Raw genomic sequence first — 25,535 nt, 5'->3', positions numbered from 1 at the left:
AGCCACTTACAGAATAATTTATGCAAATGCAGTCTGCTAAGGCAATAGCTAGAAGGCCCCATGGGTCAGGAACGACGCTTGCTTCCAGGGCATCTCCCAAATTGTGCTCCATGGCTTCCTAGTGGGTTCTCCAGTGAAAAACTATGACTGAAAATGAGGAGAAATGTTGGGTCAAACGAAAGTACTGGGTTGACTTGTCAACAGAGCTTTCAGTGACTCTGTTTTCTTAAAACGAGCACCAGGAAAGATTATGAGGGAGGTGTTTTCCTTCTAAAAGTTCCTCAAAGGCACAGAACACACATGTACTAGTCAGCATCACATGCCCAGTGGGCAGCACAGTGTCTGACTAGGACGGACAGTCACCTGCACCTGCCTAATGACGAGAGTGCCTACCTGAGTCTCATCCCAGCTGTGCCCCACAACAGTTCCTTAGAGATGCAGGCCAGGAATGAGAAACTACATTCCATAGATTGGGAAACTGGAGGCCAGAGAAGTATGCAAGAAGGGAGAGAGGAAAGAGACACAGTATTGGGGATGGAGCTCATGGCTTTGCTGCCCCCGGGTCAGATCTCTTCTGTGGGGCTCAGTGCCCGGTTCTGGGGAGTCTGATCTCCTCTCATCCTCTCACTACCATGGAGGTGCCTGGTACAGGTGTGGAAGCTTTGGCTCCAAGGTTCAGTGTTCCCCAAAGACAGGAGGAGGCATGGATGTGGCGGGACAGTCCTGTGTCTGCTGAGGCTAACCCTGAGATCAGTTTGACTACTCTTTGCTAAGTAGACTTCCTGAAAACAGTGCTGAGAACAAAGTTACCTTTAAACAAACATGACACAGCCAAATCTAAAGTACCATATACTTCTGGGCACGTTGTAATTAATCTTTCTTTCTTTTCTTTTAGGTGTTTATCCTTTATTTTTCAGATTCAATTAGAAGTAATTCAAAGATCCTAGCAGCCCTGGTATGGAGCAATCTAGGGAATTTGGTTGTATGAGTTTAGAAAGACAGAGTTTGAGAAGCGATGGGAATGATACATCAACAGTGTAAATTTCATGACTGTGTTCTGAGGCTGCAAAATAAGGCCATGTAAATTCAGCTACGATGGAATGCAATAGGATGAAAAATAATTATGCTTGAGATGAAAGGCTTGAAGGTTGTCAGCAACAGATTTTAAAACACAGTGAATCATCACGGGCAGCTTCCTGTTTATTAGGCTATGCTCAGTGTTTTGTGTGGATTGTCTAAATCCAAGCTTCTGAGAGCCTTATGATGCCGGAACTTTTTATACGGTCTTCATACAGGTGAGGAAACCAAGGCAGAGAAGAGCTAAGTCACTTTGCCAGGATGCACAGGAAATAGCCTAGGTGTTCCCTTCCGTGCTTAATTAGCACTTAATTTCAAGGGCTCAGTTGCCACCCTCAGCCTTGTGAGGGAGGGAGGTCAGCGTGCACAAGGCCAGGATGCGATTCCCGTGGACAGGCAATCTCAGTCTGCTACGAAAGGGGCGGACATGTGGCAGGCTGGCCTAAGAAGAGAGAGTTACAGCAGTGTGGCCGGCCACACGGGTAGGCAGCCCGCGCTGGTGCAGTGGTCTTTCCGAAGGGCCTGGCTCAGGCTGGAGAAGGCAATGCCGGACTGTTGCTTTTTCGCTGGAGCATGTGTCAGGGCAAGAAAGGAGGCACCCAGCACGCAGGAAAGGCATAACAACGGCTCGCAGAGTAAGTATGGCTCAATCGTTGGAGCAGCAAGGGTCTAATTTTCTCTTACTTCAAAATATTTCCTTGCATCTCAAAGACTTAATACTCTCAAGAGCGTGTGTGTGTGCATGTGTGTTTGTTGTGTACACATATTCCCTATGACAATCGGCAACACAGAACAGCTACTGACTCAGGGGTTGAGTTCCAAAGGATGCAGTTCAGAGGGACCCCGAGTGAACACCTTTTTACATGCAAGTTCTGAGTGCTGATTGACACACTCTGTCCGATAGTAAGATCTGGCAGGTGCATTAGCGCTCGTTGCTCTGATCCGTGCACAGCCACTCTTGTCTTCTCAGGGTGCTCGGTAATAAGCTGCTCTAAGATCCCCGAGTAAGCACCGGAGATACCATCTGGAGTGTGCAGCACTCAGTCTCTTCAGATGGGCTTTTCCCGCTCCTTTCGTTTTCTTAAGAAAATGTCAGTTTAATCATTTCCTAACGCTTTGATAATGTGTTTCTTTGCATAGCTGTAGAACACTCACTCCTGTGTTTTAAAAGCATGAATGTAGATGTAAAAGTGCCAGTTAAATGAGATTACTCTTTCCTAATGAAATAACTGAAGAGGAGTTTGAAGTTTTCTAAACTCAGGGGACATTTTTCAGAGCAGATAGGAAAGTACAAGCCCTCACACGTCTCTCTTTGAGAAGACAACACTTCATACCTTGATGGATGCAGGCAGCCCCCGGACAACAAGAAGTCTGTCTTCCGAGGCCATCTGTCACCCTGGTGGCGAGCCTCCTGTGGCGTCTGGCATCGTGGGCGGGGAGGGAAGGACGCGCGGCCAGGCGCTGGGAACCCTCGGCGCTGGCCCTGCATGGCACTGGTGTCGGCGGGGTCAGCGAGGGCTGAGGGAACTTGAGGAGATGCGCGGGGGAGTGGCGACTGGAGAACAAACAAACCCTCGAAGCAGGGAGGTGGCTTTACCACTTCGCCTGTCTCTCCTCACACGTCGACCTCACTGGAGGGGGTGTCTTGGGCTGGAGCAGAAGCTGGGCCTCTGCTTGGGTCGATAGGGTGGGGCTGAGCTCAGGGACAGGGCGGGCACAGCAGGGACGAGCTCCTCCAGGGGAACCCAGTGTGCTGGGCAGCACACAGCACAGCCCAGAGGAGGAGCAGCAGCCATGGCGGGGCCAGGGGCCAGGCCCGTCAGCCGGGAGAGGCAGGGTCACGGAAGCCTGCACTCCAGACTCAGTTCCAATCTTGCTTTGTCTCGCATGGCTGGGTTAGGGAAAGGCCCAAGCACTTGGATTCAGAGACGGGAGCAGATGAACTTGTTCTACTCTCCGACAACCACTGGGCCAAAAATGTTAAAATATTCCCAGTGCTCTGGGAGCTTCGGGAGCAGAGCAGGGCTGGGCCTGCTGGGGAGAGGTGGTGAAGGACAGGAATGGGGAGACAGGCACTCACATTCTGCACATTTATGTGAGCCCCAGAAATGCCCCAGAATAATGCTTTGCCAGAGAGGAAGGGAGGGAGACAGAGAAGGAGACAGAGACAGAGAGAGAGAGAGAGAGAGAGAGAGAGAGAGAGAGAGTGTCAACCAGCTGTGCTGCTACATTAACACCATTAACATAGGTTCTTCCATACTATTAAATCCATAAGCATAGAAATATATTAAAACAGTTAAGTCATAAGTATTGTGAGGGGCTGCACTTGCGCTTCTGGTAGTAACACGATCTCTAAGAGAAGCTCACTTGGATGCTGCTCCTGACCCAGGTACCTTGTTGCCCAGGTGCCACTGAAACGGAAGCCCCCATCTGGTAAACAGAGAGAGCAACGGAAGCGTTTGTTCTTCAGCTTGGCCTTTGGGATCTGGGGGAATCAAGCATGCGGATTTCATCCAGGACCTCTCAGGACTTCCTGTGGGTAAAAGATAACATAATCACAGCTAAGGTTTCTACCTTCAAAGTTTAAACAACCAAATGAGCGCTAATTTTCCTCTCACTGACTTTGTCTCCATCTCAGAGATGCAGGCTGTATTCCCAGTATTTACACCTTATATCATGGGATGGCCACCTCCGAGAAAATGCTGCTTACTTACTTGCTAGTTCACTTGGTTTTCTAAAAGCATGTCTCCCAAAAGATGTGGGCTTGGATCTGCAGGCACGGGCTCATTTCTCTCCTCTCTGGGCTAAATGCACTTTGTTCTCCCAGATCCTCTCTTCTGTGCCTGTACCCCAGGACCTCAGTATCTGAAGACAGCACTGTGGACCTTCCTTTCTCTCTGGCTTCCAGCAGGGTTTGCAGAAGATGGGGTGCTGCCTGGCCTGGCTCCTTCCTGTGGGGCTGTGTTTGGAAAGTCCCCAGCTCCCACCAAGCCCCTGTCCTCCTGTTTCTCCTCACCACTCTCTCCCCTGGCTCCCCCATCCCTAGGAATGGGAGGACCTCCTGGTCACGGGTAACCGCGGGTGTCTCCCCATCCATGTGGCTTTGCTGGGTCCTGCTCACACCTTTGAAAATGGTGCCTTCACCAAACTCTCCTCAACCATCTGCGTGTAGCACCTGCCTCCTGTACGGACCCTGATCAACACAGCCTCCTCTCTCCACTTTTTTCATAGTTTCTCAAGCCCTTTAGGGAACATGGACGCACCAACAACACAGAGAGGAGACGCCACGCTTTCGTGGTCGCCTTCCTGAAAGGCTTTGGAGGCAACCAGCTACAATCCAGGGTTAAAATAGAACCTGCGGATTATCGGAGGGTTTCAATTATCCTTGTTACCCTCGCTCTATCTTGCCCGGAGAGTTGAGGATTGCCTGTGTCAAGGCTAAGTTGACACACATCACGGAGGCTGTATAGCAGTCCATCTACTCATTAAGCGTTTTTTACTACGTCCCACTGATCCTGCCCTCTTTGCAACACTTTTGATGCAGGTTTAATTCTAAGTTCTGACAGAGAAAGGGTCTCACGTCAGCAGTGCCCAATGCAATCTTCACAGGACTGTCAAAAATGCAACTATTTGTCCCCGGGCTTAAAACACCAGCTCAGAAAAAGGTCAAGGACTCTCCCTGGGAACATCTACAACATTGAAGCACATTCCTATGGTTCATTTTATCTCGAACTTTACTTCCACCCAATGTTAATTTGGATATCAAATTTCCATAGGCCCAATCTATGCTCAAGACTTTCTGAAAACACTGAGTAATAACTCAATTTTTATTTCCTTTCAAAGACCACAAGTCTGCCTGCTGTGCTATGGAAACACTGCTAGGGTAAATTTAAATCCTAAAATGTGATGAACAATTCACCTCAAAGAAAGTCACTTTCTTTAGTAATTTTTACATATCACACTTAGAATTATTTTGTATTTCCATCCTCAGTAATTTATGATTTCAAGAGAAAGATGAAGAAATGAAATCTTTAATGACTAATAAACTAAATGTTTCCTTGTTCATTATCAAGAAAATAACATGTTTCTCCACATATAGTGTAATTTGGCTTTGTGTTTTAAAAATTTTAGATCAAAATTTATGTAAACAATATTTTCCACACATATCACCTTAAAAGCAGTCTTCAGAAATTCTCCAAAAATAACTAGTGTAGATTGTGGCACTGTCACTAATTAATTTTTCCTACCAGCATTTCTGTGAAACAGGTAACTATTTCTCATAACATGAAGGGCTTGCAACTTGACAAAATTGTGTTTTGAGATTTTCCAGGAAGGTCTCCAATTTTGATCATCAGCTTGTGTGCAATCTATAAATTATTTTCCTCTTTTCTTTTAAATAGCTACATTTGGGTTTAAAGCAAACTGCATCACCACTTGAGCCTAAAATGAGCTGGAATTGCATAGGATCTGCTTCCGAAGTGTGGTTTTGTGAGTCACCCAGTGTGGTTCTTCTCCTGGCCGGGTGAAGGCTGCTGCGTTGCCTTCTGGTTGCGCTGCAGGTGATGACAGTCTCTGGGGACAGAAGCACATTCGGATCTCCAGAGCTGTTGAGACTGAGACATTCTGGGAATTCTCTAAACAATCAGGTAGCCACTGCCCGCCCAGCTAGGCCATGCTCGAAATTACATTGCCAGGGGACAAGACACTTCACTTCAAACGTGGAGAGGGGGAAAGAACCCTCACAACTGTTTTTTTCTATGGAAAGATAAATTACTTCAGCATTTTGTGGGACGGATATGGAAATCCAAGTAGCTGCAGCCTAATGCAGGGCAGTTACCAGAGAGTAGGACTGTACCCCACCTCTGTCATCAAATCGCCTTTTGACCTTGAGCAAATTAATGATTTCTTTTGTTTGAGCTCAGTTTCTCTCCTGTTAAAAGGAGTTGGTCCTGGGCTGGCACTGGCCTTTCAGCATTATGATACAACTACTGGTGTGCACAACATAGCCATTCAATAGCAGGCTTTGCAGCTCTGCTGGAGTTTAAAGGTTCACTCTGCCACTTGCTCTGTGACCTTTCCAAGGCTGGGTTCCTTGTTAATAAAAGGGAAATCAGGTGATGTGCTGGCTCATGGGGACTAGGACTGTAAGCATCTTTTCCCAACTCTATGTTCCGTGATGTCACCCCAGTGGCTCAGAATCCACCATGGTGGGAAACTTTACACCATAGGGAGTTGGCAGATGCTACCAACAGGCTTCCCACCTTCCGGAGAGCCTGACATAAGCGTTGCCTGGACAGCGCTGGAGCTGATAATAGCATTTGCTTTCTTTTTTTTTTTTGGTACCAGGGATCAAACGCGGGTCCTTGCGCTTTGATAATAGTATTTGTGTAATAAGAGAAGTTGGGGTTTTTTTTAGTATCATAGGAAATAATTCATGCAAATAGAAAATGGCTTAACAGAGTTCTGAGTGTACATAATGCTTTCTGTAAGTTTTGTTTCATAACCATAGCTTGTAGTTTGTCCAAAAGTTGTAGGGGAATGTCTCACTGTCCTTACCAATCTTGCAGATTCTAAAAAATAAGCCTAAGTTTCTACATGAGTCTAACTTTTCCTCAGCTACTGAGTTCCCCAACATGAACAACAGGTCCTCATTTAATTTTGCATGTACAGCTCTCTGGGAAGTACCGTCCCCTGTCTGTATTTGAACAAGGATTTCTCCTCCTACAACAGTCACTCTGCCTATACCTGCTCGCAACCCAAGGAACTGCTTTGTTCCAAATGTATGACTCAGTGAGTAAAGTATCTTCCGACCAGGCACAGCCTCACCTAGTGCTGCCAGTCTCAGTCCTCCTTGTTCCAGCTGAGCTACCTGACACTTCTGGTCGCCCTAGCGCTCCTCCTGGAGGCTGTCAGGCTGACTTATTCCTGTCCCTCAGAGGGACGGAGACTCCTGTCTGGAATCTTCTCCCTCTCTGCCTCTCTCCTCATGCCAGCACCCTTGCTCCAACTCAGCCTCGTTTTACCAGAAAAATCTCTTTCTGGAATCCACATCTCCTCTTTACACTACACATACCTCTCAAAAACTATTCCTATCTCGGGCTGGGGATGGGGTGCAGTGGGAGAACACTGGCTTGGCCTGTGGGAGTCCCTGGGTTTGATCCCCACAAAGAGAGACAACCCAATCTTTCAGAGCACTTATCTGCTTGTAAGTTTGCGTTTGTATCTTTCATTCATTATTTAAGATCTGTGTTGCCCACTAGGCTGTGAGTTCCACGGGTTAAATTTATTTTGCTAAACACTGTTTCTTCAGTGACAAGTACACCCGCTGATAATATGTAGTTGAAAAAGATGAGTAAACTGTGGTATGTGCAGACAGTAGAATATCATTCAGCACTGAAAAACAAGATGCTAAGCATGAAAAGACATAGAGGAAACTTCAGTGCATATTACAACGTGAAAAAAGGCGATCTACAAAGGCTAAACATGGTGATTCCAGCTAAACATGTGAAATAATCTTAGGCTTTTCTTTTCTTTTCTTACTATCTTACAGGTAAATTCCACGAAAGCAACGACATTTTATTTCCTTGGATTGTTTCTGTACTGTATTTCTTTTCTGTTTCTCCCACAAAACCTAAATCTGTATTATATCTGTGTTTATCTCTAACGTGAGTTCATTAAGGTTGACATTTCTTGTTAAAGATTTTGGGCCCTATAAGGTTTTTTTTTAACAAGCCAGCTTTTCGTAAAGACAAAAAGAATCCCTATTACAAGTACTTATACACCTTTGAAACATTTTAGCACAAAATTTTCACAAATGCCTAAAACTGTTTTGTATACAAAGCTATGTAATCAAAGACAGAATATTTTATTTCATACCACTCTAAGTAGTAGTTGTGCTGCTGGAACGATAACTTCTAGTTCATAGAATATGAAATACATATGATAGTATCATTGGCTACTTTTTCTACCACTTACATAATTTAGAAATATATTCAATGTGTTCTTAGTATGGATTAGACACTAGTATATGAAAATGAGCCAGTTCTTGCCCTTCTGGAGTCTACTGCCTGAAGAAAGGTTTTCTATGCCAAAACTTTCTTCATAAATAAAATAATAATTTTTCTCCCTCATGTCTGCATTTGGCATTTGTGCCCATATTTTCATCTAAGTTTCCAAAAAAGAAAGCACAACTGGTCTAAGGATTTTCTTTTTCAGTGCAGCCCGGCATGCCTCCCCTCTTTGTTCTTTTGGAGATAATCAGCCCTTAGGAATTTCCATTCCTTACCCCAAATTTGAGAATCACCATTGTTCCTTTCTGTTCAGTACTGTTGGAAACAGTAGCACAGCCAGAAGGTAGAGAACCGCAGAAACAACCGAAAGTTGTTAAAAGTGTCTCCGACAGTCTTTCCTTTCTGGAACAAGCTTCCTGGGAGCTGCTTTTAAATCCAAACAATCTACTAATCCCCTGTCCAGTTTTTCCTATTTTTATATTGCTGATAAACTTTAGAAGCAATTATTTACTCACCTATTCAATTTTTGCCCAATTCTTGGGCACTTTACCATGGAGGAAAATTGTTAGATATAATTTAGTACAGAAATGTAAAGCCCTAAACTAGTTCTAACCATAAACTGATAAACCAACAAGAAAAAAAAATGCTTAAAATTTTCACTGAAACAGGCCGTTGGATAAACACACACTCCAACTTCAGCCCTTGAACAAGCTCACTGCAGCAGTAATGAAATGCAAATAACTATGTTAATGCAAATGTTAAGGCTACAAATTCAAACATAAAAAAGTCAAGAAATACAAAAGTTAAGGTTCTCCTAGAAACATTAACTCACTCAAATTGTACATGTAGAATACTTCCAATTACACAGAAGACAGCGGAATGTTACCCTTAACATACTATGTGGGCAACGTGGCTAAGTTAATGCTGCTATGAAGATGTTAAATTTTACAGCCTCTGACTTTCTTCTAAAAGTTACTGCCTGGATTCTGCACTATTTCCACTCATAATGCTATTTTCTTAAAATAGAAAGAAACAGAAGAGGGACAAACACTATTACATTTTCTCTCAATAAATGTATACTGTATTTTGGTGAATGAGTGTGACCAAAATATGTTGAGAGACATTCTGAAATTTTTCCAGTTGAAAATATCTCTACTTTGCTGGATTAACTGAATAGCACACTGAGATACTCTAAGTTATATATTTGTAAAAATAAATAATAAATATGTGTGAAGTTGTATTTGCAATTATTTGTGTATAATATGTAAATTATCCAAAGAGCAAAAATTCCACTCAGAAAGGGAGCATTTTTATAAAATATGGACTTGGAGGGGAAAATTAATCAAATGATTAGAAATGCAATTCTGTACTTTCTACCTGATCTGGAACCAAAGGCTTTTTAGTGTAATTTTTCTGAAGGTCTTCTCTTGTCAGGATTTGGAAGAATGCATAGTGTTTTGTTTAAATATTTCTGAAAACTGAAAAAAATACATCATGGTCTATTTTCAAATTTAGTGAGCATCTCTTTGTGAGTATTGGTACACAAAAATGCTTCATAAATTACATAAAGTTGGACTGGGTGAATCTGTCTCGATTCAGCTGTGGTGCTTCAAACACTAGAGTGTGCTTGCCAGCCTCCTAGGCCTGAGGACAGACCCGCCCATGTGTCACACAGGGTCCTCCTGCGTCGCTGGCACCTCGCAGTCCCAGCCAGTGAAGGAGCGGCACCTTAATGAGGGGACTTTAATGCCAGGTACAGAGGAACAAAGCCCGAAGCCCACTGCGCCCATGGCCCACAGAGTTCCGGCCTTTGATGACTGCAATTTTTGACAGTGCTCATATCCCATTGAGCAGGTTCTCTTTAAAAATTTGTCAAGCTTTTGAACTTCTAATATGAACCTGCATTTTCTTGTCTTCTGATGACAATTATTCAATCAGACTTCTTTTGTAAAGACTGAAAGATAAAGTTTCCAGCCTGAAAACTATAGTGTCATGCTTGAGTAGCCTGATCTTAGACTTTATGCCACACATAAACCGATGTGTTCTTGAGTAATGACTATACCAGGCACTTAGTCTGCCACCCCTCCAGACCAGCACAATGCCATCTTTGGGGGATCTTCTGTCCTCAGTGTAGAGGGCCTGGGGCCAAGCAGGGCTAGGGGATGGGAATTCAGCTCTGAACTGTCTGCTTGTCCTATTTGTTCTTTGTCCATAAAATCAGTATCAGCGTCACCCTATGGATTCACCTCCCATGGTTTCTGAGAGCCTCTATTTCCCAGAGTCTGTTTACATCTGGGAAACCCCCAGATGACAGCTCCCAGTGTGTATCACACACTAATTTCTCACCTGTTCATCTGTTTTCTCCCTCAACTTGAGCCTGGGTTGTTTCGAATGTCCCTGGCAGTAATTTTACAGAGTATTTATCACAGGATTAAAGAATAAATGCCACACTTTCTAGAATGGTTCAGGGGTTTGCTAATTTCAAAGGCTTAAATTGATGTTAGAGGTGGAGATTTCACAAAATAGAGAGAAACAAAAAATAAATAATTAAGGAATTAATAAACAAAGAGGTCAAGGGGGGAAATTCCTTTTCCTCCAGTTCTAGTTGGAAATGCTGTGTTTTACAGAGAACTGAAATATTCCAACACTTGAAAACATCAAAATAGCTAGAATTCATACGTCGCAGAAGAGGAAAAGAAAGCATTTTGCTAAAGTGAAGTAAGTTCAGCATTTGCAATGTAATTCAAATTGCACTTGTAATTCAGGTCCTGGAATTAACCCACTCAACCAAAGCTTGAAAAGATTTAGATTTACTCCGACTAGCAACAATACAATAGTGCCTTACAATTGCACAACCACCCTGTCTTTTGGTGATACATCCAATACACTCTAAATTATAATTCTAAAACTCAGTGTGTTGTTAAAAAAAATCTGTGCATCGTGTCAGAGCCTGTCTTGTTGCAGTGTAAAAGGTGAGGTCCACAGCCAGGTCTAATCGGGCTGGATTAACTCCTCAGCCTTTCCTAGAAACACTTTTTAAAAATGATTTTACCACAGTTTTAACAGCACAGAGGTGAATTTGGAAGAGAATCCTCATATTTTCAGCTCACTGACTACAGCGAAGAGTAACTTTCAAAGCATGACAGTGTTCAGGCTACAGTTCCAGTCGTCCACACGGCCAATTTCAGTTTCCCCAGGTTGATACCACTAGGAATTCTCCTCCCTGAAGCTGGGGGCTGAGCAAGCAGGGAAAGAGACCTGTGGCAGTTCAAGTGTAGACCCCGTGAAAGTTACGTGAAGATTTTCTTGTGGGAGAAATTTAGGAAAATTTAGCCATTTTCCCCCTTATTTAGTCTGACAACACTTCCAAAGGATTCAGGAAAAAGGTTTTCTACAAAAAATAGAAAACATGCATTGCCTACCAAGGAGATCTGATTTCCTCTTTTTTATGATGAAAGTTTTCTGACAGTAGTGAACGCTTGGGTAGGCATTATGATATCTTATAAGAAAAACAACTTAGTAAATGTTTAGAACCAGGCTTTGAATGGAACTCCTGTACTTTAGCTCATTGGCATGCGAAAGTGCCAAAAGGCTCCATGCAGTAAGAGCATCACTGAGTGAGGCATCGCTGTCAGCACACCAGGCCCCAGGCAAGCTAGAAATACCCAGAAGTATGCATTGTGGTGATGCTCTGGTTTTTAAAGAGTCATAGCAGGGCATTAATTTCCAGAGTATTCTAAAAGTCTGATCCTTAACAGTATAAAATACCTTCCCCTTGTAAATCAATTCTTTGGCAAAATCAAAATAACCTCCAATCTTACCTTTTCAATCCTGTGCATAACAGTATAGTTTCCCATTTACTGAGCTTAGTAGTTTCTTTGTATTTAAAACATGTATTAATCAGAAAGACCTTAACGATGTGTAAATTTCATTTTCTATACTCTATAGTTTAAAATGCATCTATTTCAGTCACCATTCAGGAAAGAAATCATTTTAATAGTTTATTTGAAAAAAAAAATCAACATTCAGCTCCAACAAGAGAAAGCAAATGGTTTGTATGTAATACAAGGAGGAGACTTTTTCCCTTCTGGAAATTCTGGAATTTGATCCAAATTAAACAGCAATGTTTAGTATTGGGGGGAGTCAGGCAACTTTGCCTCCCAGCATGTGGTTGCTGCTATTGCTGCCCCGAAACACCAGCTAAAGTCTTCTTGTAGGCTTGGCGCCTGCTGTCTACAATGTGCTGGACACCCTCATGAAAACAACTTCACTCTTTAGAAACACGCTGCTCCTATGCTACGGCAGAACACTTAGGAAAGCTTTTTATTTTTGGTACTGAGGATCGAACTTGGGACCCTGTGCTCATGAGGCAGATGGCGGAACCACTGAGCTAAGTCCCCAGCCCAGGAAAGCATTTTTTTAATCTGGTGTCTAATGAAGGTTTTTTGCTTCTAATTATGTGCGATACAGTTTAAGAACAAATGATGTTTATATAAAATGCCTAGAATAGGCAAATTTAAAGAAACGGGAAGTCAATGAGTGGTAGCCTAAGGGGTGGGGTGGAAGGAGATGGGGGGATGCTGAGGGGTCATTGATGGTGGAGGCTTCTCACAGGCAAATGAAAGCTTTCTAAAGCTGACTGCGGTGACCTCCGCACAACTCAGTGAATGAACTAAAACCCTCTGAGTTGCACACTTTCATTGGGTGAAGTCTGTGACAAGTGAATTATATCTTGATAAAACTGTTATGCCACCCCGCCCCAACCAACACACCTTAAACTCCACTCCAAGCCTCGTGTCTAAAAGCATCCTGTCTGGCTGGACTGGGAGTTCTTCCTGAGGAAACGTTTTCCTGACTGAGGGAATAATAAGAAAAGATGGGAGGGTATCAAGGCAGGAGAGTGCCAGGTTTCCAAACAGATCTGAATATTTTAACTGGGAAAATCAAGAAGTTGGTACCTAGGGGGAAGGAAGGGTTTTACCAAACACAGTGAAAAAGGAAGTGCTGGAGTGTTTTATCCGCGTCTAAAGTTGCCAGAGAACCAAGGCGAAGAATTAGCAGTCATAACAGTTGAAGGTTAATGACGAAGTCCAATGGTAATTAGGTGCTTATTTTTATTACTATCTTGTGCTAATTGTGTGCTCCACACAGGAAAGTGTGTAGCTTTGACCTATGTTTACGTTTAGCTCTTTTAATAAAGAGTTCAATTTTTCTTCAGTCCATTAATAGTTAAACGAGAGAAATCAGCCAAATTGCTTCTCTTCCTTTCTCCGGAAAGATTGACCGATCGGCCACACCATGGTGTGGGGACCCTGGAACCTGCAGACCACAAAGGGCCACTGTCCCCTCCCCAGCCAGAAATACAGGACCTAAAGATCCCACCAGGCACTGGCCTAACGAACCCCAGCCTAATATATGACGGCCTGTGCTGCTTGGGCCTTTTATAAACCACTGGAGCAGAGAAACAATATCAGCTAGAGGATTTATCAGCATCAGCAGCAGCAGCATGGAGATGGTTATGGCCGAACACTGGAAGATCTCATTGCCTGGCTTGGAGAACATTCACAGCCGTGGGGGTCTCTGTGGCATCCATGGTCACAATGGCCTGGACCAGCTGGGGTCTTAGGAAGCCAACCCTCATGAGGCTGCTAAGCACAACACCCCGTGGTGTTCCTCATCCTGCTAGCTCCCCAGCTGCCTCCTCGTGTTCTGTTTCTCACCCCTGGGAGCCACGAGAAGCCACCTGGGGAAAGGGAAGCCAACAGAGCTGCAACAAGAGTGGCTCCAGAGTGTTCTCACCTGGCCATCAGCACGCATGGTCCCTGGGGGCCTGAGCAGCCACACAGTGGCTCATTGGCTCCAGGAGTGTCATTGATCCTTCACCACCCAGGGAGACGGGGCTGGTTATCATCAATCCAGGGGGAGTGGTGGGGCAAGGAGGCGAGTGAGAGGCAGAAGTGCTCAGGGTTGGGCAGAGGCAGTAGGCACACCCTGGACCCAGGCCCCATCTGTCCTCAACTGCCCCACCCTGACTCATCACCGGGAAGCCCCGGCTTCACGTCAACACAAGCACAGGGTGACCCGAGAGGGAAGAGGCCCGAGAAGCTGAGAAGCCAGCAACCCACCAACCACAGAGACCACAGGGTGCATCCTCGGTGGGTGACACTCCTGTGAGGTCGCTGGGTGCCAGCATCCCACCCACCTCTGAGCTGTCAGGGCTGGAAAAATTGAGATTTCTTCACCTGCTGTGGTTGCAGTGAGCATGGCGCCTCCTTTTCTGTACCCTCTTCCTTTCTGAAGTCAGTCTTGCTTGTTTTCGTCTGATGCCATCATTCTACGACTATTTCTTGAGTCTCTAAGGTGTGCCAAAATCACTCCTGGGACTAAGACACAACAGTGAATAAAAGAGAATGGCCAGGTGTGGCAGGACATGCACACAATCCCAGCACTCCACAGGCTGAGGTGGGAGGCTCACAAGTTCAAGCCCAGCTGAGGCAATTCAGCAACAAAATGAGACCTCATCACAAGATTAAAAAGTATGTTTAAAAGCGCTGGGCATGAAGATCAATGTGAAAGCCCTGAAGCCAATCCCCAATATGGAAAAAAAAAAAATCAAGGTGACTTAAAAAAAAACAAAACAGAAATTTGCTGTCATATACCTTACATCTAGTGGATCCAGATCTTACACAGACTGAAAATTTAATACTTCATCTTTTCCTTGGCTCGAGCTCACTACCTAACGTATCATGAACACTTTGATGGTACAAGATCCAAAAGAAACCTAGAAAAAGATCTAGAAATGAATAAAACAAATTTTGAAGTGAAATAAATCAGACACACAAGCTTAAATATCACCTGGTTTTTCTTACTTGAGAAACCCAAATTATAGATAATCAAAGACCAAAATAAACCTCAGACAAGGGGAGACAAGAGGGTAGAACTTGTGCAGAGGGAGAGGATCAAGGCCTGGAGGGAGGTGAAAAGGATGAAGATAGCTGGGCGCTTGCAACAGCGCCGAGGAAGGCGGGTGCTGGGAGCTGCAGACGTGGACCAGCAACAAAACCGCAAACACGCGCTGACCTCCTCCAGAGCAGAGCTGCGAGCCCAGAGCCTCCTGGGTCCTCTCTGTGCAGCTGCCGTTCTTAGAGACCGGCGGAGGGGCGATCAGGTGTCTCCCCACCCCTTCACACAGACCCGCAGAGCCGCCCCCGGGAAAAAAAACCACACTGGGTTACGGCTTCCACTGGTTTTTGCTTTTACCTGATTGACTGATTGATTGATTGATTGATTGATTGATTTCCGTGCGGGGACGGAATCCAGGATCTCACACCTGTTACACAAGCACTCTACCACTGAGCTGCATCGCTGCCCTTGCTTTTATTTTTAAATCAGCGGGCTTATCGATCTTAAATGAAATGCAACTGATCTATGTTGTTTCTCATGACTAAAGCATTCAAGTATACCAGTCTTCGAACAATCAAGAGGTAATGGACAGACACAACTTCCATAAAAAGTCGCTTCTTTCTTAAGGAGACAATCATTTCAAGCCTGGAGAGATAGCATCAATATTTTGATAAGTGAAGACATTTTTATGAGTAAATAGCAGATAGAAAACATTTGCATACAACACTTTCCCATGCAAAATTGAATAGACAACTACTTATTACAGGAGAGACACGAACGATCCCCTTTCCCATGTGACACTCATGGGGAGAACACTGTTTTCAAAGTGCACAAAGATAAGTCCGATGCTCCATCCAAATGCATCTATTAACAGGAAAGATGAAAGAAACTGGAATCAACGTCCTTAAATATAAAATTTGCTAAAATTCCCAGCCTGAATGTGAGGTAAAGAACATTTTCCTGGTTCCTTCTTCTGAAGATAAATTTTAGTGGAAATTTTCAACTAAGAAAGGAATGGTACAAGTTCATTCCTATGACATAGCAAATTCAACATTTCAAAAAATAACAGCATATTTCTGAATGAGCAAAGACCTAGTCAAGGGTCTAGACTTATACAACGAAAGAAAAATTTCAATGGAAAAGGTTATTAACTTATTAATAGTTTAGGGGAAGATTAAAGAGTTGCGTTTGAAATTTTACAAATCAATTATTTTCAGTTAAAGTTTAACTTATAGTGAAAATCAAAGTGTGTGTGTGTGTGTGTGTGTGTGTTAAAGACTGAGATCAAAATCCAACTGCCCATGTTTGGAACCAATTAAGTTATATTTTAAAGGCACAAGAGATATTCTTGCTTTTTTTAAATTTAAAGGTGCTTCATTAAATGATACTTGCAGCAGCTTTTCCTATTTTCAATAAGTTACATTTGCTAAAAGCCACGATGAGAAGACATTTGTGATAAGACACATATCTCAATTGAAGGTCGTTCCCCTGAGCAGATGAGAAAAGTTAAAACCTCTAGACCAAAGTTGTATGCTTTTGTTTCTGGAAATGTATTAAATGTCCTTGAACTAAGTTCTTGGAGGATTTTTAGTTAGATGATCACACAATTAATTTTTACTGGATGAGATTTTTAAAAATCTACCACTACCCTCACCCACAGGCATTTTGTATTAGAGACAAAAATAAGGAGTAATTTCATTAAATCCTTTAACTCAAGAGAGTGGGCTTTTTCATAATGCAAGCAATGTATGGCTCCTTGCCTATGCCGGGCACCTGGAGAGCTCTCTGAACACCCACATGTAATCCCCAAGACGCGGTCATCCTCCACGGGCCAGCCTCAACTGAGGTTGCTCCGTAAGCCTCAGACGCTGCAGGTCCACCTCTCTCCAGAGGCCTCTGTAACCACCGGCCTGGACTCTCAAAGAGCAAACAGGAATCCTGTATGTCCAGGTCACTGCCTCTTTGTCACAACAGGTACATCAAACTGAGCTGTCTGTTTACCAAAATCTCACCACAAACATTCTTCCTGCTGAAATAGTTAAAATTTATGGCAGCCCCTACCAGAACAATTGATGAAAGCATCAGCCCAGGCTAAAGTACTGATTTTGCCTCTTAAACCTCATTGAAAAGAAAAAGGATAAAGAAGAACAAAAGCTAATAATTTTTAAAACGAGGGTAATTTTTTAGACACCACAATTACCACATCTCAATTTCTGGTTTTCCTAGCTTTGGGCTAACACAATGTACGGTGGTGATATTTGGACTTGTGCTTCAGAAATTTCCATGGACACATTAGCTTCGATGGTTTCATTACCCCTCATTATTAAGTAGCATTCAATTACTGAGTGTTGTAATGCCAGAGAGCATAAAAGAGAGACAAAATCTCGGTAAGATCTAAGGGTAAAATGGCATTTTTATATTGCTATAAAGATTACTTAACTCTAGTGCTGTACTAATGATCATTTCTGTGACTAAAACATCCCCTCATGATTAATTATGTAAACTCTCACCATTTGAAGCCCAATAAAGGCTCTAAAACATTTTTCATGCATCTCAGATTCCCAGTATTTTTTTCCATTAACCCACTGGAGAATTGACTCCAAGGATTCAAGTGACTATTTTCCATTACATTCAAACTGTATATCTGGGAATATATATATATATATATATATATATATATATATATATATGGTATTCTTTATAATTGTTGACTTATGTAGCTCATATTTTTATAAAAGATTTGTAGTCCTGAACTGGAAGGAATAGCGAAGTGCTCCACACTGGATTTGCTTGAAAATGAGAACACGGTGAAATCCCACTAAGCGAACTGCAGCTCTGCTTACATCATCGATAACAAGAGCCTGGGACTGAGCGTTCAGGAGGAAGGGCTGCTTGCAAAGATACAGAGGACAGTGCCGTGGGGCTGTTTGGAAGACACAACACACCGTTTTGTGAAAACACCGTTCATAAAGCAGATTATAGAATGACCACTTCTTAAAACTTACACATATATGTAAGTAGAAAGGCATTAGGACAGTGTGTGTCTAGGTACGAGGGTCAGAAAGGACTTTTAGCTTTTTCCTCTGGAAAAGTCTGTGTTTACTGTGATTTTTCTCTCTAATGAGTACAGTTTACATTAGCTGGAGATAAAAGAATTGTAAAGGAAAACAGGAAAAAGCGGTCCCTTGCTGACATGATGAAAGCCTGCGTGAGGGGCACTGCTCGGGTGGAGTCCACACCTGGGAGACCCAGCAGGTTCAGCTGAGGCCTGGGACAGATGGACAGGGCAGGCAGCCTTCGGGACAGGGCCGTCCAAGGGCCAGCAGCCTCGGGGACGGAAGACCACATGCTCCTGTCACAGCCGAGGGCGCCCGCGCATCCACCTGCTCTCCAGAGGAACTCAGCCCTGTTTCAGGGCGTGGCTTAGTCTGTGTTTCACAGGAACACACTCCTGGGCTCTCTCACACTCCTAGGCTCTCACACTCCTGGGCTCTCACACTCTCCTGGGCTCTCTCACTCTCCTGGGCTCTCTCACACCCCTGGGCTCTCTCACACTCCTGGGCTCTCACACTCTCCTGGGCTCTCTCACACTCCTGGGCTCGCACACTCCTAGGCTCTCTCATTCCTGGGCTCTCACACTCTCCTGGGCTCTCACACTCCTGGGCTCTCTCACACTCCTGGGCTCTCACACTCTCCTGGGCTCTCTCACACTCCTGGGCTCGCACACTCCTAGGCTCTCTCATTCCTGGGCTCTCACACTCTCCTGGGCTCTCACTCTCCTGGGCTCTCTCACACTCCTGGGCTCTCACACACTCCTTGCCTCTCTCACACTCCTGGGCTCGCACACTCCTGGACTCTCACCCTCCTGGACTCTCACCCTCTCCTGGGCTCTCTCACACCCCTGGGCTCACACACGCCTGGGCTCGCACACTCCTGGGCTCTCTCACACTCCTGGGCTCTCACACTCCTGGGCTCCCACACTCTCCTGGGCTCTCACACTCTCCTGGGCTCTCTCACACTCTCCTGGGCTCTCACACTCCTGGTGTCTGCTGAGTCACGGCTCGAGGAGAAGGGCAGCGCCTCAGCGCCTCAGCCCCGCGGCCAGGCTGGCAGCACAGTGACCTCAAGTGGAGTCTGACCCTGTGGCCGAGCAGCCCGGCCAGCGAAGGGGACAGCAGAGGTCCCCCCGGGTCCAGGTGTTTCTGTGAGGTCACCTGGGAGGGAATGAAGGAGGGGAGAAGCGTTCGGTCTGCTGCTGCTTTATAAATCAGGACTGGAGCTGCCCACGCTATGGAAGGGACAGGAGCACTTCACTTCCGGCCGCGAGGTAAGCACAGTGTCTAGCGCCGGCCACGCCTGGGGACAGGACGGACAGCCAGGGGCACCTCCCTGCACCCCGATGAAAAATTAATTAAGCCAACACATTTAACACTAAATCCATTTTATTCCAGACTACCATCCCCAGAAAGTTCAGCACGATGGCAGAACTGTAAACTCTGGGTGCGCCTCCGACCTGGGGAACACAGCCTCGCTGAAGAAGGCCAGGGAGAAAACGGCCTGAGCCACACGTGACTCAACACCCCCATCTAGTGGTCTCGGGCTGCATAGCAGGCCGCTTGTGCACTGTCACAGGAATTCGGCATTTGTGGGGTTCACGGAGCAGAAGCGAGAGTCCTTGCCAGTGCGCCCTTTAAACTCCTGGGCTGAAGTCCATGCCCACCCAGGGTCGTCAAAACAACAAGAGCAACAGCATGCATCCCGAGGACCCAGTTACCCTCTTCCACAGTGGCGGTGGCTCCCAGGTGGGGTGTCCCTGGGGTCTCCGGCCAGGACCTCACACTTCCCACCGGCCCTGGCCTGGCGGCACCTGACCACAGTAACTGAGAACTGGGTTTAAGTCACCCCGGTAAGCTGTGCAGTGTACACTCCACAGAGGTGCACACAGCAGGTCAGCTGCATGTCCTGTCCCTGCAGGCAAGCGACAGCCACAGAGAGGTCCAGGAAGTCACTGTCACAGAGGGGCAAGCTTTCTCCATGAGGACCCAGCCACACCTTCCGCATGCATCCATTGCAGGGATTCTGAGAAGAGAAAAGCCAGTAGGTGGTGACAGGAGCCAAAACAGCTGTGGCCTGGGGAGGGGCTGATCAGGAAAGGGATGAGAAAATGTTTCCAGGCACCAGAACATTCCATCTCTTCAGGTGAGGGTGATCACCTAGGTGTGAGCACACACAGAATTCAACCAGTGGTATATTTGTGATCCGTGCACTGCACACATTTTATACGACTGTGCAGTACGCTTATATACCTCCTAATAAGCGATGCAAGTGAACATCCTCCGCCATTGGTATTTCCCCAGTGCTGAGATGGCCCTGATCTCTCTGTAGCCTAGAAGAGCAAGCCACACTGTCTCAGTCACTTTCTTCCCTCCCGAGACACAATTCCTGCCACTCACAGCTTACAGAAGCAGTTTACCTTGGCTCACAGTTCAGTCCACAGTCCACTGGATCCCAGATAGGACAGCAGGGCAGAGGGGCCTGGCAGAAGCGCTGCTCACAGCATGGTGAACAGGAAGCAGAGAGAGAAGGGAGGGGTAGAGATGCATTTCCCTTCCAGGCCACGCCCTAGTGACCTCCCTTCTCACCAGGCCACCTTTCAACAGCACACTCGCTGCTGCCCCAGGTGGACGAATCCATGAATGAGCACAGCACCCCGTGACCCAGACTCCAGGAGGAGCCCAGGAGGGCTTGGGGGTCCATTCCAGATAGAAACTAGGACACCAGTAGGACCAGGAGGGAAGAGGACCCTGGGACAGAGCCAGGGTTGGAGTGGCCCACCTTTATGTTGCCACGGTTGCTCTGCAGGTCTGATGGTTACTAGGTGCTCATAGGTGATCCCAAACTACCCCACATGGTCATGGTCCACAACTTTCCTGCACCCACATCCAGCCACAGGGGCCCTTGTTGTCTCCTGAGTTCTCACCAGAGGGTAGGACTGATCTCGTCAGATGCTCATGGTGATAGATGGTTCCAGACCTAAAATCATCTAGAACCCAGAGGAACATGCAGAGCCGTGAGAGAAGAGCATAAGATGGGCTCATCACCAGCTACAGCCTTAATGAAAAGGCTTTGTTAAACTCCTACCTTGGGCAAAAATTGAGATTTACCTGCCCCGGGAGCCAGAAGAGGAGAAAGCAGTGGGGTGGGAGAGGAGGAAGCTCAACCCTCCAGGAAGCAAAGAACCTAGAAACCCCAAATGTCACCCCATCAGACACCTTGCATTGCTGAGGTGTACCAGTACCATTCACGTGCCTTCCAAGAGTTTTGCAGATGTAGTAATACCTCGGATCACAAACACTTCCGTTAGCAAAGAATTCAGTTCTCAAACAGAAGCATTCAGCAATATTTTGCTCCCATTCACAAACTGTTCCACATGGGGTGATGAACATGACCACGGGCATCTTCCCCAGAATCGTGAAAGAAATTATGTTCATGAAATGAGGTACCACTGTAATTCATTAAGGTGAAAATCAGCTTTAAAGATTTTAATATCACCATCACCTCCAAAATATCTACCTTTAATATTTGGGTATGATGACCTCCAGACTTCTATCTATGCATGACTTTAATTTATTGATACCAAATAGCTCCACTGCACTTGTTACTTAACCTATTTTAAACACCACACTATGCTAATAAATACGAATCTGAGTCATCACTGCAATCTCTACAGAACGGCTTTCATTTGCATACAGATTGCTGATTGGTTTGTGGATGGTCCATAATTTATTCCCTCTACTGTTCCTTTCTGTTTGCGGTTTTACTATTTCTCAATGCCATAAACAAAAGTGGCATCAACTTCCTCACTTTACCCAATCTTACTCTTTTGGATGAATTCCTAGAATTGTTGACTCAAAAGGAAACTTTGTATTTTGATTCTGGTACCAAACTGCCCTGCAGGAAGGCTTGGGCAATTCCCACTCCCAGCAGTTTTCCTCACTACGCTGGCTGCTGCTCCCCCTAACTCTGTCGAGGGTCACAGAAAGGCGACTGTTTGCACGCACATTTGCTTGACCTGCGGATGATTTAGGCTGGTGGCGCCTGCAGCCAACCTTCCCGCCCGATCCACTGTGATCAGCTGGGTCTCTGAGTTCCCTAACAGTGATCGCCCCCCTCCCCCGACATTGGACACACAGCTACCCTCGGAGTCGCCTGGAGGGAACCCTGACCCCAACCGCCATCCACAGGGATGGATGACACCCCGCCAAGGCCGCGTCTCCTTTGTCCTCGTTCTCGTAGAAGTGACTCCCCAGGGTCCATCCTGTGCAAGAAGTCAGCAGAGCCGTGTGAGGCCGGAGAACAGGGCTCTCACACTGGACAAGTGGGGTCCGGCCGAACCGCGCCCGGAGAGCCCCCAGCTCCCCTGGGCAGCCTGCCAGGCGCCGCTGGCTGTCACTTCACAAACCAGAGGCTTCTGTGACACAAAAGTTGCTCTGAACGTTGCGTCCGCCTCAGACCCTCCAGCTGCCCGCGCCCAGGTGGCGTCCGACAGGAGGGGCCGCGTGCTGGTGTCTGCTTGCCCTCCGCCTGCCTGCCTGCTCTCGGTGCCACGGATCCCGGCTGTGTCCTCGGAGCCCCAGCTCCAAAGCCCGTGAACGGGGTCTCTCCGGGCTGCCCTCGCCCCACCCAGGGCTTCGCTGCGGGACTGCTCGGCCGGAGGAGGAGGCAGACCCGGATTGGCCCCGCGGGCTCCGCACGCACCAGGCCAGGCCCAGGCTGCCTCTGCACCACGCGCGGCCCCGGCCCCCGGCGGCAGACACCTCCGCCCTCGCGCCCAGCCCTGGGCTCCCTCGGGTTTGGCAGCTGACTTCTGAGGACGCCCGAACGCGTTTCTTTCAGGCCGGGCCTTTGAGGCAGGACTCAGGTCGCGACCTCTGCCCTCCGACCCGCCGCCGGGAGTTGGGGCAGGGCCGGGAAAGCGAGGAGCGAAGGCCGGGAGGCGGACGGGCCTGCCTGCTTGGGCACCGGGCTGCGGCCTCTGACGCGAGCTTGCCGGGCCGTGGCGCCAGTGGAGAGGCCCCCAGCTCGGCCCAGGGGACCCGGGGCTCCGCGGACTCGTGAGCACCCAGGAAGAGGAGACGCTGACGCTGAGTTCCGGGAGGGAGCTGCGCGTGAGCGTGCGCTCGCCGGGAAGGTGACCGCCCCTCCCCTCCCGCCGGGCCCTGTGCGCAGAGGCCGCCGCCGCCGGCGCGCGCGCGCGTGTGTGTGTGCGTGTGTGTGTGTGACACGCTGGCGCCGCGCGGCAGGCTGCAGGGGCGATGGTGAGCATGCGCACGCGCGGCGGCCTGGAGTCCCGGTTTGCGGCAGAGCTCCGGGTCTCGGTGGGGCAGGAGCTGCAGGAGCCTCCTCTCGGACTCCGCTCCTGGTCCTGCCCACGCCCGGGAGGGAGCGCGCCGCTGGGCAAGGCGAAGCCCGGCTGGCCTGTGCAGGCGCCAGTCCACTCCGTGCGCTGGTGGAGCGGCCCGTGCCGGGCACCGAGGCGGAGGGAGGCGCCCTGCTCCGGGCCAGGCCCATGGTGCGGGCGGCAGAGTTGCCTGCGGCTCACGGGCTTCCGAGGCTCCTCATGGCAGGAGGGGAGCGCGGGAGCGAGTTGGGGACCTGAGTCTGGAAAGTTCTGAACCCGGGGCAGCCCATGAGGTCTTGTTAGGCAAATAACGATGATAATAATGACGTTACTGTCGCCATGCTAATGCACGCCACACAGTGCGGTGCACCCTCGGCGCACACCCGGATCTGAGTCCCCACGCCCAGGCCCTCCGTGCACACCCTGGCACGCCTGTCTCTCTGGGTGACTCTGACACCGACTGCAGCGCAAATGCTGCGCACGCGGCCGGTGGACCTAGCTGTTCAGAGACAACGCGAAGGCTGACCGTGTGCGCCCGTCCTCATGGCCGTCCTGGGCCTCACACAGCCCCGGAGCAAGCGCCACGGCGGTGAGGACACCCGGCCCGGCTCGAGGACTGTGGGACCTGTCTGAGTCCCGGACAGTAGGAAACCACGGAGCCTAGATCCCAAGCCGGTCAGGCTGAGCGCTCACCAGGGCCGGGGCCCCTCTTCTGGCTTCCCCAGGATTGACGTGCTGGGACCCGACAGCCGCCCCTTCCTTTCCCACCCTGAACACGGGACTGTTCCACCCTGATGTCCCGCAGACCTGGGCCCTGGCTTCGACCCAGCGTGACTGCTTGCAAGCTGAGGATCTCTTATAAGAACATTCAGGGCGCTCCTCTTTCAGTTCTTCCTCCCGAGAAACACAGACGACCTGGTCCATCGCTTCTAAAAGGGTGGCACTCAGCACTGACCCACTCCCGTTCTAGGAGAAATGCTGGCGATGCTCCTCCCCATACACGCTGACCTTCATGAGGAGGAACCTGAAGGACGCTTCCCCGACTGGGGGAGAAAACATGCAGGAGGGACTGGAGCCATCCAGCCCTCAGAAATCCCCAGAACTGCGTCCTACAGTGGACCCAACCCAGTCTGTCTTGACTTCTCTCTCCTCTCCCTACACAGGGTGCTGAGCTTTGCCTCACAGACCTATGAGGCTTGCGGCTCTCTCGCTCTGGCCCAGGAGAAAGAGGACCGTGTCTCACCCCGTCATCCGATGAAGACCTTTCCCGTAAATCTGTCTGGGCCACTGCTGGTGCAACTCCTGAACCCAGGGAATTTCGGCATGAGCTGGTGCTGGTGTCTGGGATAATGGCTGTCACCAAGCCGGAAACTGAGTCAGGGAGGTGGGGTTTTCCGGAGGACCCGGTCCTGGTGGCACCTGAGTCGTTCCTCCCACTTAGCCTGCTCTGCTGCTGCTGTAACGGCACCGTGAGCTGGGGCTGGAGACACCTGGGCAACAGTGTGGGTGTCTGGGAAGGGTCTGTCCCCCGTGGGAAGGGCCTGCTGGCTCCCCATCTCATCCAGAGGCACTGGCCAGGTGTGAGGGTGATGCCTCTTGAGCTCATCACCCTCTAGCACAGTGGCCTGGAGACAGGCTCCCTGCCTCAGCTCTGGGCACGGTTCAGCCCAACTCAGGCCAGAGGCTGGGGTGCTCTGCAAGGTGGGGAGGTCCGAACCCCCAAAGTCTGGGTGCAGCTAGGAGAGGAAAGGGCAGACACGAACTCCGTGTCCTAAAACATAAACATCTGGAAAAACACCAGAGGCCGGCAGAGTTTCTCTCCAGTAGATCAGACAGCTGTGTGACGCTGAAGGGAGTACAGATCTTGGGTAAGTGGTGCAGACAGAAAGCTTCTAATTAAATAGATAGTATGTGTGCAGAGCAGAGCAAGAGAAAACAAATACCAAGCAAGAGAAGAGTCCCCTAAGACGCCACCCGCTGGTGAGGCAGCAGTGCACAGCCCGGGAGAGCTCACCTCTCGAGTTGGGGACGGCCAGCCAGGTGGAGCTGGCCTGGAAGCGGAGTCCTCAGGGGACACAGGACAGGGCTGGGTGTGCAGAGTGAGCTGGCCAGGGTGGGTTGAAACTGCCCACGGGCACGGCCTG

The 25,535-nt window shown here is 48.0% G+C and overlaps 1 protein-coding gene across 8 annotated transcripts; it reads right to left on the bottom strand.

The window, feature by feature from the left end:
• Positions 1–19,414: 19,414 nt before the first annotated feature.
• LOC147824039 (uncharacterized) lies at positions 19,415–23,343 on the bottom strand. Of its 8 annotated transcripts, XM_087190802.1 has the most exons (4): positions 21,155–23,343; positions 20,971–21,033; positions 20,464–20,537; positions 19,415–20,376 (listed from the first exon to the last, which is right to left on the bottom strand). In XM_087190802.1, exon 1 carries the CDS (start codon positions 23,314–23,316, stop codon positions 22,321–22,323), a length of 996 nt encoding a protein of 331 aa, XP_087046928.1. In that variant the 5' UTR covers positions 23,317–23,343; the 3' UTR covers positions 19,415–20,376; positions 20,464–20,537; positions 20,971–21,033; positions 21,155–22,320. The 8 variants fall into 8 exon arrangements, with proteins under 8 accessions (XP_087046928.1, XP_087046923.1, XP_087046922.1 ...); XM_087190797.1 differs by having other exon boundaries at positions 19,415–20,203; positions 20,297–20,376; positions 20,464–23,343; XM_087190796.1 differs by having other exon boundaries at positions 19,415–20,069; positions 20,297–20,376; positions 20,464–23,343.
• Positions 23,344–25,535: the final 2,192 nt, after the last annotated feature.

This window comes from Heterocephalus glaber, unplaced genomic scaffold (genome assembly GCF_053883595.1).
Source record: "Heterocephalus glaber isolate CG9 unplaced genomic scaffold, H.glaber_assembly_v1.0 deba00001556, whole genome shotgun sequence".
Taxonomy (NCBI): domain Eukaryota; kingdom Metazoa; phylum Chordata; class Mammalia; order Rodentia; family Bathyergidae; genus Heterocephalus; species Heterocephalus glaber.
Note: the sequence above shows the minus strand (reverse complement) of the source record. Positions and strands in the feature narration are given on the sequence as shown.

What these genes read in the sequence shown, in the direction of transcription:
- LOC147824039 (XM_087190795.1), bottom strand. Translation starts at nt 23,316, where the DNA reads ATGCTCACCATCGCCCCTGCAGCCTGCCGCGCGGCGCCAGCGTGTCAC.